This window comes from Aythya fuligula, chromosome 10, assembly GCF_009819795.1.
Source record: "Aythya fuligula isolate bAytFul2 chromosome 10, bAytFul2.pri, whole genome shotgun sequence".
NCBI classification, from domain to species: Eukaryota; Metazoa; Chordata; class Aves; order Anseriformes; family Anatidae; genus Aythya; species Aythya fuligula.
In genome coordinates, this window is record NC_045568.1 from 19430592 (window position 1) to 19444039 (window position 13448).

At 36.9% G+C, this 13448-nt stretch overlaps 1 protein-coding gene across 5 annotated transcripts in view; it reads left to right on the forward strand.

Annotated features, from left to right (window-relative positions):
- LOC116492857 (contactin-6-like) overlaps window positions 1-13448 on the forward strand; it is a 142107-nt gene that overhangs the window by 97208 nt on the left and 31451 nt on the right. For 4 of the 5 annotated variants that reach the window (XM_032193797.1, XM_032193799.1, XM_032193798.1 and 1 more), the window contains 4 exons: window positions 36-220; window positions 2706-2842; window positions 6204-6333; window positions 7302-7452. In XM_032193797.1, the coding sequence (XP_032049688.1) occupies window positions 36-220; window positions 2706-2842; window positions 6204-6333; window positions 7302-7452 (603 nt within the window). The remainder of the gene's footprint in view (window positions 1-35; window positions 221-2705; window positions 2843-6203; window positions 6334-7301; window positions 7453-13448) is intronic. The other variant, XM_032193801.1, reaches the window with a different exon arrangement.

Consider the following 13448-nt stretch of genomic DNA (forward strand, 5'->3'; position numbering starts at 1 on the left):
GCTCTCTTTTTCTCTAATGAAATATAATTATTTAGTCCAGTCCCTAGTATTAGCTGGAAGAGGTCTGATGGAAAGTCACTGACAAAGAAAATCAAACATGACCAAACTAAAGGAGTTCTTGAAATCCTGGATGTTCAGCAAGAAGATGAAGGTTTTTATGAATGCGTTGCAGGAAACATTCGAGGAAGAAACATTGCAAGAGGTCAATTATTTGTCTATGGTAAGCAGATTGATTAATTTCTTCATTTATTTTTTTCAGAGCTTGATAGTGTTCAGATATATTTTGTATATCAAGTCTATTAGCCCCTTACTGGAAATATGAAATGTAGTTCAGGTTAAGCTGATTAAAAAATGATTGGAGGTCTGCAGTGACCTTCACTGAATTACATCCTCAGCAAATAAAGATATTTTGCATTAAAACTCAGATTGAAAACGTGGGCTGTGCCGTGATGAAGTTGTAAAGGTTAATACATGGCAGAAAAATCCCTGGTACATTTACATGAAACATTAACGGCGGGCAGCGATTTACTCTCAACAGCTCACAGCAGTATAAAGCTGGCCTAGATGCAGATTAGGGAAGGATTCATGAGATTTTGGTTCATATATGTAAAAGATTTTCACCTTTTATTCACCTTTTATTCTAGCTGAACCTTGTTGCTCCATAAACAAATGAGGGCAAAACTGGGGAAAATCATCTTCCTGCCTCACTTTCCTTCTTCCTCTCCCAAAATGGGGAATAATACTTCTGTGAAACTGTTCTCTCATTTGTCTTCCCTTCCTACACATTAATTTCCTGTGATCCATGGTACACATGATGCTCCATTATAGCCAAGGTGAATTATATTCTGTTTGGTCCCATTTTTAATACCCACAGAAAGTAACATATTTGGACATAAGAGATCTGGAGATCTTTTTGTTGCCTTATGAATCTTTCAAAATAAGGGAAAATAAAATATAGCAGTAAGATGACAAGTACAAAGAGCTAGACTATAAGCCTATAATTAATATCTGTTCAGACCTTGGCAAGTTTTTGTTTTTAAGGAAATCTCTTCTCACGAAATAATATAGGCTTTGCTAAACTCCTGCAGTCCTGACTAAGATCAAGATCTATGCCAGGAAGAGAGCAGTCTGCTGTTGCTTTGAATGTTTATTTCTTTGCTTTTATGGGGGTTGTTTTTTTTTTTTTCATTGCCCACTAATTTTCACAGAATGTCAATCAAGCAGTTCCATTAAAATTAAGTTCAGTAGATTACCTGTGCATGATTGATAACAGCATAGGCAATTACAAAGTAATGATCAGTTAATGTAATTTGAAATAATGTGCTTATTTATTGTGCTTTGTAAATTAATTAATAGTTGTTCATAGTGAAATATATAAACAGCACTTGTGAAGCATTTGCACAAGGTTTTATCATATTAGGAGTGTGTTGGGATATTACCTATTTAATTTACTTCCTCTTAATTTCTGTGCTGCTGTGGTTTTGTTTGCTGTGTAGGCAGCTCGTCTCTAGGAAGTAGAGTTTCTTGGGCACTGGCTGCTGCTTTGTTTGGTATTTATATCTGTGTCTTAGGCTCAGAGAACAATGAAGATGACACATAATTAGAATCACTTAAGCATGGGGGGTTTATCCCATATACATGTACTTTCCTGTTGTTTGAAACAGGTGTTTGGCATTGTTGTAATCTAATGCTGAACCACTTCAGGGTGCTTTGTTGGGGCACAGTCGTGACCTATCCCCTAGGGTCATGCTATGGAGGGAGGTTTTTTTTAGTACCTTGTTCTGCTGCCTCAAAGGGTAACAATTCTCTTCCTAAAATAAAATTATTGTATATGAGAACAGTGTGTGTTTATACATGCTCATACATGGAGTCTGCAGAGTTGACTTAATAACCCAGTGAAGAATCTGTAAAGGGATTCTGAGACACCAACCACATATCCTAGACACGGAGGGATGCAAGCTTGCAAGTGGCTTTGGTGTATCCCAAAGCCAAGTGGTTGTTGGTCTTTTTGCCTAGGTCTCATTCACCTACATATTGGCAACTGTTTGAAGTGTTGGTCTGCTTCATGCTAATTCCTGCTCAACTCCATCATTCAGTGCTTAGTTGCGTGTTTACAGAACTTGTGTGGGATTTTTTGCAAATTTTGCTTTTATGCAGCAATGAATTTGTTAATGTGCCACAAACATTCAAAAGCTGTTCTGAATAACACTAATTCCTTTGTGTAGTATTTGTTGTAAGTTACATCTTGCTTTCAACATGTGCTAGGAAACCCTGGTCTCAGGTGTGTGAGTAAAACAGAGGGGTAGCACTTGATATCTGTGAGTTTCATTAACTACCGACTAATAATTTGGATATTTCTCCTTTTGGTACAGAAATCAAAGAACACGGAGAAGATGGCTGGCTTTCAGAAAGTAGGGGTCTTATTGCTTTCAGAAAGCATGCCCAGAATTTCAGGCATCTAAAATAACTGCTTGTGCAAATCTTGGCCATAAAACTGAATAATATCTAAACTGAATTTCCTGACCGCTTCCCAAGTTAGTCTTGAAGTTCTGTGCTAGAAGATTTGTTATGTGGAATTCACTTGCAATATATTATGAATGTGTTGGTCAACTACTAATTAGCTTTTGTCAGTTCATTAATTAATGGTAGTGTAACTCCAGCAAAATCATTTCTCCTGCTTAAAATGGCTTGCGTATTCTTTTCAGCACTCCCTGAATGGGATAAAAAAATCCAAAATGCCTTTCTGTCTCTCTATGACAGTTTGTTTTGGGAATGTAAGGCAAAAGGAAAACCAAGCCCTTCCTACAGCTGGTTAAAAAATGGCCAGCCTCTCACATCAGAGGTAAGGTTCCTGTCTTGTTAGCTTTCTTGTTCATCTTGGTTTTACAAGGTTTAGTCACAGTATTCACTTTACAACAGTACCTTTTTCATAAATTTATTATGCTTAACATATGAAAATAAATAGCACAACCTCTCTGCAGCACAAAGCTTCTACTTTGAATTCATATACATTGAAATGTATAGTATTGTCAGTTATAATTTCTTACAGGGCATCTGAGTGCTACAAGACATGACAATAACATGGATGGGTTTAAAAATAGCTATTACAGGTAGTGAAAGAGGACTCCGTCCAGAAATAGAGAGCACATCTGTAGACAGTCTGTAGTTTGGGAAGTCAGTAGGATGCCAATTGACAATGGAGGAGTATTTCAGAGCAATCTGGTCAGCCTGTTAACCTGCACTTTTCTGTGGTTTCTGCTCTTAACCTGTAGGCAGAATTGACCTTTGGTCTGATGCAGTATGGCCATTTTTATGCTATGTTAGTCCTTTAACTGAATTAGCTCTGAAAATCAGTTAATATTGAGTTTAATATTTATATGGTACTATGTAGAGGAATAATAGACCTAAAGAAACCATATAAAGTTATAAGGAAATGGAGAACAAGTGGAAAAATCTCACTTAAAGGACAAAGAAGGATGACAGTGGAGAGAAGTAATGTAGTGGTAGGAGTGGGGTACAAGAGGGGAAGTCAAATGGAGTTCAAACAATTAAGCAAGCAGATCAGCTACTTATGCCATTAAGTTTTTGAGAACTTGGCTTTGGTTCTTTCAGGGCAGTATAAGTATTCTTTTGTGATGGCCAAGCTTTGGCACATTAGTCTTCTAAATATCTGTGGCAAGATTCAATGTTTATGTACTGCTAAAGCCAACTTTCCCTTTTAATTAAGCACCTATTCAGTATCTATTGGGTGTAAAGTGGCATGGCTTATCCGTAATGCACTTTTACTTGGTATGAAAAAAATAATCCTGTGATTAATTTCTATCTAGAAAGAACATACAGAAGTACTTTCAAAACATATAGGTTAAATTAACACCTACTGGGTTGCAAAACCAGCATTTGTTTGATTTACTAGTGTATGTTTGAAACAATGGGAGAAAGGTCCAATCTTCCTTATGATTTTCTTCAGGATTAGTCCTCAACAGAGTTCAACTAGCATCTGAGAAGGCTAGCTAGAATTTACTTCGATTGCAATTTTTCAAAACCCAAGAGTTTTACTCATATTGTCACCTGTCCCTAAGCAAGATTATCTGGTTTCTCTTTTTGAAGACAGTGATATTTAGAGTCTGTTGCTTTTCAATTGCATCGTTTCAATAAAAAAAAGATAAAACACTCTACAGAAACATTTTCAACCAACACTTTCACAGTACTTACAGTGTATTGTAAATGGAATACTTCAGGCAACAAAATGCAGAATGTCATTGCTCAGTGGACAAAATGGATATTTTGGAGGTGAAAGTACAAGGAAGGTATAATAAAATATTAAGTCTGTCACAGCACCCTGCTTGTTGGAAATATCATGGGAAGAATACCTCCCAGACACTTTCCACCTTGGGACTTCATCTAAGGATATTGTTTGCTCTCTGTCAAACCTTTTCTCCCTGGCCACCTAGTTGGTCATCTCTGCATTATTCCTGTGTGTGTACATGGTGTGCTTTATTCTTCTCTTTGTCTATGTAGCTCAAAAGAGCCAGCTGAGAATCGTGGGGAATTTAGCATGTGTATGAAGTGTGAGTGTTGCTTCAGAAGGGGGTTTTGTATTCAAAGGAAGTTTGTAAAAAATAAATAAATAAATAAATAAAATAGAATGCACCAAGAGGATAGCAAACAGCCTGAAGGTAAAACTAAGTATGCAGAATATATCTGTAGCAAGAGCCTCAAAAAATTAACAGTAGATAAGTAATGTAATGTTGTTAATTAGTTTGCAGTGCACCAGCCATATAACCGCAGGCTGTGCTCATCATATTTCCAAGCTAAACAAGGTTGGACTGGGTCAGTTTTTGGTTGAGAGACCTCCAAGGAAAAGCCAGAGTACTAAAAAACAGTTCCTTGGCTCAATAGGCAACTCTCTCCCCTCTGAAGTACAGCAAGAGAAATTCCCTGACAGGGATGCAAAGAGCTTACCTGTGGCAGCTTAGCAAGTTAGGCTGTACGCATTCAGCAAATCACAAATGTTTTAGGTGCTTATAGGTGTTCTGCAAGGGACTGTACTATTTAATGTAAAAACATATGTTCCTCTTACTGTTTCAGAGGCAGTAGAGTCACACTAGAATAGTAGCATAATAATAATAGTAATATCCCTTCTCTGATGTGTGCTTGGTGATGGAATTCCCTGTTGTTCTTTTCTTCCACGCCAATATGTTTTGGAGAACATATTCTCTCTTACTTCTCAGTATTATGTTTTGCTGTGGAGCTATGATTGTCTCCAGAAGTTAGCAATGGTTATTTTGCAAAATATTTAGATTAAAGTTATGTTTGCATCATGAAACGTTCTTTATTTCTTAAGATAAAGCAAACAAAACTCCTTTTGAAACAATGGGAGAAAGGTCCAATCTTCCTTATGATTTTCTTCAGGATTAGTCCTCAACAGAGTTCAACTAGCATCTGAGAAGGCACCCAGAAAAAAAGCTGTGGTCCAAATTTACATACTGTGCAGTTTCCTCTATTTCAGCAGAATTACATCAAAGCAATATATGGTGAATACAAATTCAAGCCATGAAGAACATGTTTTTTTTCTGACTTGAATAGTTACCTGTGGGTTTTCAATAGGATTTTAAGTGTTGGTTTCAGCAGAACTTTCAGTGGATCATTTTTCTGTGACTTGGAGGTGATGACATTTTAAACTTCAGTTATTTGAACACCTCTGTCTCCCACAGATTCTTTCTGATTATCTTCAATTATCATTGTTAGATTTGTCTAATAGAAAAGGAGGGTAAATCATCCCTCACCATGCCCCTGGAGAGGGATGTAGGTGCTGCTTCTCAGGAGCCATATGGAAGATGCTCCGGGTTTCCAGCATGGTGCAGCCGTGCCTGCCCTCCAGTAGCTGCTTCTGTCTTTTTCATGGTGAAGCATGCCCAGGTTCACAGCTCGGCAAAGCAGGCAAACACATGTCACAGCTGGAACATCTGGGGAAACCTGCCCAAGGCAATGACTCTGCAACATGTGCCTTGAAAAGCTTTGAAGAGTTAGGGTCTGAAAATACATCCATCATAATTGATGTATGCATTGTAATTCTGATGAGTCCGTCTAACGTGATTTCCAAAAATATCTCCACTTTGAATTATCAGCATGATACCAAAAATCTTTGGGATTGTACATTTATTGGCTCTGTCAATGTTTTTTGCTTGTTTTTCTTTTATCAGGAGAGAATCCAAATATACAATGGAACTCTTACCATACCGATGCTGAATATGTCAGACTCTGGCCTGTATCAGTGTGTAGCAGAAAACAAGTATGATACTATATATGCCAATGCTGAATTGCGGGTGATAGGTGAGTAAATGTCATTAAAATGAAGACACTGAGTATAATAGGACATTGCTTTCAAAAATCTGAAATTAAGAAATAACTAGATTAAATTCTACCTGGCAGTTCAAGCACGTTCATGTTTCCTTGCTTGTGCTTCAAGAACTATATGGGAATGTTTTTGGATTTCGTGGCTGGTTTAAGGGCAAAATCCTAATCTCATTTGTAGTCTGTTTTTCACATGCACTCAACTTTAAAGAATACTATTTTTCGCTTAATATTTTGAGATATTAATAGCTATTCTGAAGTTTTAAAAATCATTTCAGGAAGTGGGAAAAATAGTTCTAACATTAAAGAACATGGCAAATGTTTATATAAAAGTAAATAACATACAACAAATAATCTAAATGATTACCAGAGAACCACATAAAATATATATTTTTCACGTTATAAGTGTTCCGCTATCAATACGAAAATATAAAGGTTGTTCTACAGCCGAGTACTGCTGAAAGTGGTAAAACACTGACTTCAGGAGTAATTAACTGTTGTAGGTCTAAAGGAGAATTTTCCCATAAAATACTGCACGTCTGTGCATACACTTTGAGTCAGTTAATAAAGAGAAAATTATTGATAAATTGTAAATGCATGTTCTAAACTCTGCAGATGAATACCTGTGGCTAGGATCAGGAAAAGTATTTATGCTGCTGATGAAGCTTTGCTCAGGAACCTCCTCTGCAGACAGACCTCTTCTCCCAGTCTGCGCAGAATCCTGAGGAAGGATTGTGTGACTGGAGACTTTAGAAACAGCAACATAAATGAGACTCAATGAATTCTGTGCTTTGGTATTTAAATATATTTTTCACGTTTGATACAACTACTCTTGCAGAAAGCTTAAAAGCAAAGCAATTATTGGATTCACCTACTACGTTACTCAGAAATTAGCTAGTTCATTTAATAACTTGTCAACTGCATACCATTGTGATCTTTATTTTTAGCTGCGGCCCCTGATTTTTCAAAAAATCCTGTGAAAAAAATCTCCATTGTTCAAGTTGGAGGTGAAGTTACAATTGGTTGTAAACCAAGTGCTTCTCCCAGAGCAGTTATTAACTGGAGAAAAGGCTCAGAGGTGCTGCGGCAGAACAAAAGGTACTGTAATAAACTAGTTGCTGGATTGTTGGGTGTTCTGTTTTAATATAATTTAAACATCACTGAAACACAGCTGACTTAGTATTGCTTTTGACAGCTCATTGACAGAAAACTTTGATGCCAGAGGCCTACTCTTCTTTAGCAGTGGCCATACAGTTCTGCAGCTATAAAGCTGATTGAGAACAAAGACAAACCGAATACACCCGGGTAATTGTATGATACATAAGCTCAAGTTCATCAACAGTTAATTCACTGGAATACTATCAGAGCTGACTGTTTACCACATGCAAAGCCTGAGTGAATCAGCTTCATGTAGGAGACATCAGTGGAGGCTTCAGAGAAGTGGAATATACCCTCAGGCTGCAGCATAATTGCTTAGCAGCTGTACAGGTTGTACAATAACCCATATCGAAATCACCCTACAGATCCCCTGTCTGTTTAGGCAGGATTTAGCCACTGGACCAACATGCCAGTACGCTCCCTAGCCAACTCATATGTAGTTGCATGGTCTTAGCAGAACATTACTGACATTGGGTCTAAAATGGCTGATAGTTTATTTGTGGGTTGCCACAAACTATGCTTAGTACTGTATACTGTATGCCAATGCTAGTTACACAGTAAAGCATTAACTCAAGTCAATAAGTTGCTTTTAATGCAAGACACAGTGTGTAACCATGATTCTATTTCCATGTGGAAATGTAGGTAGATGAGTGAAATGGACAAGTGTCTAAGAACTATAATCTTTATCTCTTTCAGTTCATGAATATAACAGCAATATAGCAAATAGTATACGTTGTTAATAAAAGTAAATTTGAGTAGACGTGAAAAATGCAAAGCTGAGAAGAGGTATTTCATGTAGGTAGTTGCAATAAAACAAAGCTATGGGTAAGCAATCTGTGCCAGAGTCTGTAGAGAACTTTCCATTGATTTTTTTTTTTTTTTTTCCCATCCTGTCAATAATGCCAGTTTTATTTTCTATTTAACTGCTCAGTTATTAACTGAAAATATTTTCCTAACCAGTGCTCAGTCAAATCTTTTATTTGCATTTTTGTATGGTCTATTCCACAAAAAAAGCCTATTCATTCCTACTGTATGGAGACTCAGTCTACCCCTGTAGGACACAAAACATTCCCATTATGCAGTTTACCATGGGTAAACCCTGACACTGAGTACAGGAGCAAGAAGGGCACCATCTAGAACTTGCATTGTAAATCACTGAATTAAGCCTAGACCTTGCTACTTCCAGCACCATGGTATTCCCCATCTGATCTGCTTATAAAAAAAAAATAAAATATTTACATACTGCGTGCCATATTTACTTGTACTTCTGTATTAATTTACTAACAATTATAAGCATGCTGCAATTTTTGAGCATCCCAGAAGGCCTTCTGCTGCTGAGCAAAAGTAAACAAAAGGAGCAAGATTTGCACTGAGGCAAATGCAAGGGATTTTAAACACTCCGTGTGCAAAACAATATTACCAGGGTGTCCACTGGTGTGAAGTAGAATTTTAGGCTTTTTTTATTATTGAATGACAAAATAGATAATGCCACAGTTTTAAAGAAGATAAAATAAATCGTCTATATGGTATTTTTTTTTCCAGAGATCTTTGATAGAAAGCAGAAATGAAATGAGGATCTGTGTAGCTGTAATTTCTCTTCACAGCTAATTAAAGTACTAAAATCACACATCTTTCCTCATAAAAAAGAAAGAACCTGCTCTGTCTTTCTGTATGTATGATTAAATCCTGACATGTACCATACAGATGCGCTGTTTTAACTAAAGCTTTCCTTATATCTGCTCACATTTCATTATGCAGTGTTTATAGTCTACGTGGATTTCTCTTCTAGGTTTTTAAAATCTGTTTGGGCTATATATGCTGGGGGGGAGAAATACCAGTCCCTTATGGTTCTGACAGCAAAACTGTGATGGACGTACTGAAAAATAAGTCAAACCACATAGCTTCCTGAGAATGATTTGGACAAATTCAATCTTTTGTTACAGAAATAGTGCAACTAGACCTATTTCACCCTAGGGGAAAAAGGATGTTCGTTCTTCTTCACCTTCTTCCTTTCACTTGTGATAATAGGTTATGATGGTCATGCATGCATAGTTACTGCTGTCCCTGAACCTCTGAGCTATTAATATCACACAACACTGCTTTATATTAATGTCAGTTTAAGTGTGTAAATATAGATGTGCTAAATAGGAAAAGTTAATTAATAGACTATGCATCTTATTAATAAAGGCACCATGAAATACTTTATACTTGATTTCCTCTGGGGTTCTTCTGTCAAGCCTTTTTATATTTACAAAGCTGCAGTACTTGGGTGAAGGTCCTCAGCCTTTGAAGATGTTTTCTTCCTGCCCAATTCCTCTCTCCCGTCTTCTCTGTAGTTCAAAAACACCTTTACCTGAATCTTCACTTATTTTTATACTCTAGCTGATGTAGAATGGTTTATTACATTTGAATCATACACAAGTCCTTCAAAAAAATTTCCCAATCAATTTTTTACATTAAATGGGAAAGCAAATATACATATATCAGGTCTGCTTACTGTTCTTCTTAGTGTTCCTTCTACACTGAGTATTCTATTTCATAGCTCTCAAAAATAATTGATTTTCACCCTAATTCATATGGGTCACCTTTTGTGTAGTGGGCTTTATCTTTGGCTAGTGCAGCTGGCCACTTTGGAGTGGCAATGTGAGATTATCAGCTACAGGAATCAAAAGAAATCCCATGGTTGGCGAATCCTTGTTTATGTAATCCTTGTTTATGTCTTCTCTGTCTTCATGTGATTCCTCTAGTCAGCTTCTACGTATTGTCTAGTACAGCTTCAAGATTTCTTTTGGGAAACTGACCTCCTCCTTTGAATCCAATTTTTGTGAAATAGGCTTTTGGGAGCAATGCCACTTGTCCAATGGGCTGCTGTCAAAGTTGGAAGAGATTTATTTGCCCTTTGCCAAATGCAAGACCTTTCCTTGGCATGTGCTGTGGATTTTAGCTAATGTGGAGATTAAATGCGGCAGAGAAAAAGAACAAACGTAACGCTATGAACTCCCAAGCTGGGGATTTTGACACAGATAGGAGCTATTTTTCTGTTATGTATTCTCAATAAATCCAGAGGGAGTTTTCTTCATCTCACACCTCACTTTTATCATCTTATGCACCCACTGAGGAAAAGTGGAAAAGAAAGAGTGGAAAGAAACAATTCATATATTAAAGCAAATTTGCAAGTTTAGACTCTGATTTTATCATGAATGTATGTCATATCATCTTCAGTGGATTCAGGATGTTTTGTTTTTATTTTTTTAAAATTGATATAAACATTTTAATAAATGGGAATTAGAACCCTATTTACTTACCAGGGAGAGGTGCTGTTCCCTCAGCATGAACCAAGGATCCCCAAACACTGTAGTGAATGCATATAAACATATGTGATTCACTCCACTCAGAATTTTAATGAAGATAGCTGAGGGAAAACAAAGAAATGAGGTAGGCTGAAAAAATGCATTAGTCATATGCAGCACTTTCCATGCATTAATAATCAGTAAAAAGCAAATATTCATAATTTAAGTTCTTTTCTGGGGACTGGACAAGAAGTATGTTTAGGGGTTAATAAGATATGCTCAATATGTGTTGGCTCCTGGTCTTGCCTGTAGGACGGTCTTCAACCCCATCTCAGTGAAGGATGGTAATTGATTCTCTGCCATAAACAAAGCTGCTCTACCTGGTAAGTGTGGCATGGGAGAGAGAATTTATTTTTTGTATTTTACATTCAAGTTACTGCCATTTCTCAAAGGAAATATGGCAGAGTGATTGAGCACTGAAATGAAAAGCTGTCTTTCAACAACCTTATACAAAGAAAACTGAGCAGATGTTGTGATTGGAGACTACCACTAAGGGTTAGAAGAATTATCTGGTAATTGCTGAGGTCTCACAGCTGCCCCTTGGAGGCTCAGGGGGATTTTCTTGCTACCAGGAGAGATGCAACAACCCAACAGGTTTCGATAACCAAAGGGTCACAGCTGTATGTTGCATCTGGGCAGTCTCCTGGGCAGGACCACTCTTCTACAACCTTCTGAGATTGCACAACTGCTGTCCACTTCTGTTTTTCTTCTGCTGCTCCACTGTTTGGAATCAGGTCTCTTCCCTGCTCCATACACACCCCCCACCACTGAAAAAAAAAAAAAAAAGTTTTTAAAATGTCTGTCTTCTTGCGGACTGCTGTTGGAATTAGAAAAGGAGGAGATTTTAAAAAAGCAGTTAATTGGTAAACATGAGAGGTCCTCGATCTACCCATCAAATAAAACATATAAAGCATATTGCACTGTGAAATAGCATTTCAGCTTGAACCAATTTGAAAAGAAATGTGTCAGGGCAGTTCAACAAACTGCAGTGAAACATTTCAATTACCAGAATGTCAGCATTGTTTGTTTAGCTTGTACTGAAACCTTCCAGAATATCCATTATTTTAAATAAATAAAAAAAATAAAAGTCCTGCTTGGGGAGGAATCATGATAAAATGGATTGAAAATCCCAAATTTTGTAGTAGTCTACTAACAAAGGAGAAGATTGATGTCACTTAAGTTTTATTTAGCTGAAGTCAATATGCAGTCTAAGGTAGTTATTTACTTTTTCTTGGCAGGCACCTCTATCTCAAATGAGATGCCTAACTTTTAGATGAACAAAGCAGGGGGAATGAAACACCTACAGTGTTTGAAAAAAAGAAACCTGTACTGAAGTCACGCTAGTTGAGTCGCACAGGCAAAGAGAAGCTTTGCTTGTCATGCTGGTTTGTGCCACAAACCACCCTGATTTATGCACCCACTGTTTGCAGATAAAGATAGTATAGACATTTGTATGCTGGTAGCAAGTTTCATATGTGAAGTATTTTCTTATGCTATTCCAACATTTACCATCCTATTCCCAGCTTTCTACAGCAATGTGGTGAAGTGAATAGGAATGGGATATTAATATTACTATTATTTTATATTTTAAGTCCAGTTTTCGAAGCCTGGATTAAGTGTATTTCCATTTTATTCTTTTGCTTTTCTACCACAAGAAGCTTTGCATAGCTTTGATGATATGCCTTAACCCTTCTATCTTATCAATGTCTTTGTGCTTGTAAAGAAGTTCATTTCCTATTTTAGTTTTTAAATAGAGCACTTGAAGTGTGGGCATCAGCAATCAGAGCAATTCCAGATATCTTAGACACCATCGCTGTAAGTCAACATGAATACAAATTAAGCTTCTCCCTTGATGAATTTCTAATTTTGCTTAGGGAACCAATGGAATTGATTCCACATCTGCTAAATTTGATTAATCACTTCAGTTCCATTCCTTGCTAACAACTAAACTGACAGAAATCAAAGACATGGATTTACCTGTCTGCTTTCTGTGTTTGGTCTGAGTTTGCATACTAAGATATGAAAACTCCTGCAAAACCTGAGCCTACTGTGTAGAATTGCTTTGTTTTTTCATCTCTCTGGCCATGCTAGTACAATGTATTTGTTGCTAACTGGATAAAACCCATCCTTACCTTCCCAATGGAATGCTGAGAGCTGCAAGGAGCATTCTGTATTCTGGCTAAAAGTATCTCACATTCAGATTAAAATGGTCTTCCTTTTTTTTTATGAATGATAACAGAAAAGATATTGCAAAAGACCTGTAAGGGTGGAGATAATATACTTTCTGAACATTTATTTGCCAACAGCAGTTCTATTTTTCTGTTTTCACTGTTGCGTGTAAGTATACAAGCATTTTCCCAGGCTTACTTCTCGATAATGTCATTGAATCTAGCACGATCATAAACCATGACAATACTCACTGAAGAGTGAGTAAAAATGAGCAGGAATGTTTGGTGATCCAGCAAAACTGCTAAAATTGGCATTAAAAAAAAAAAAAAAAAAAAAAAAAAGCTTTACAATCAAAGGAATGCAAGAAAATGCCTCAGACTGACCTGAAGTACCTCCAGTCTTTCCTTCTTTGTGTTT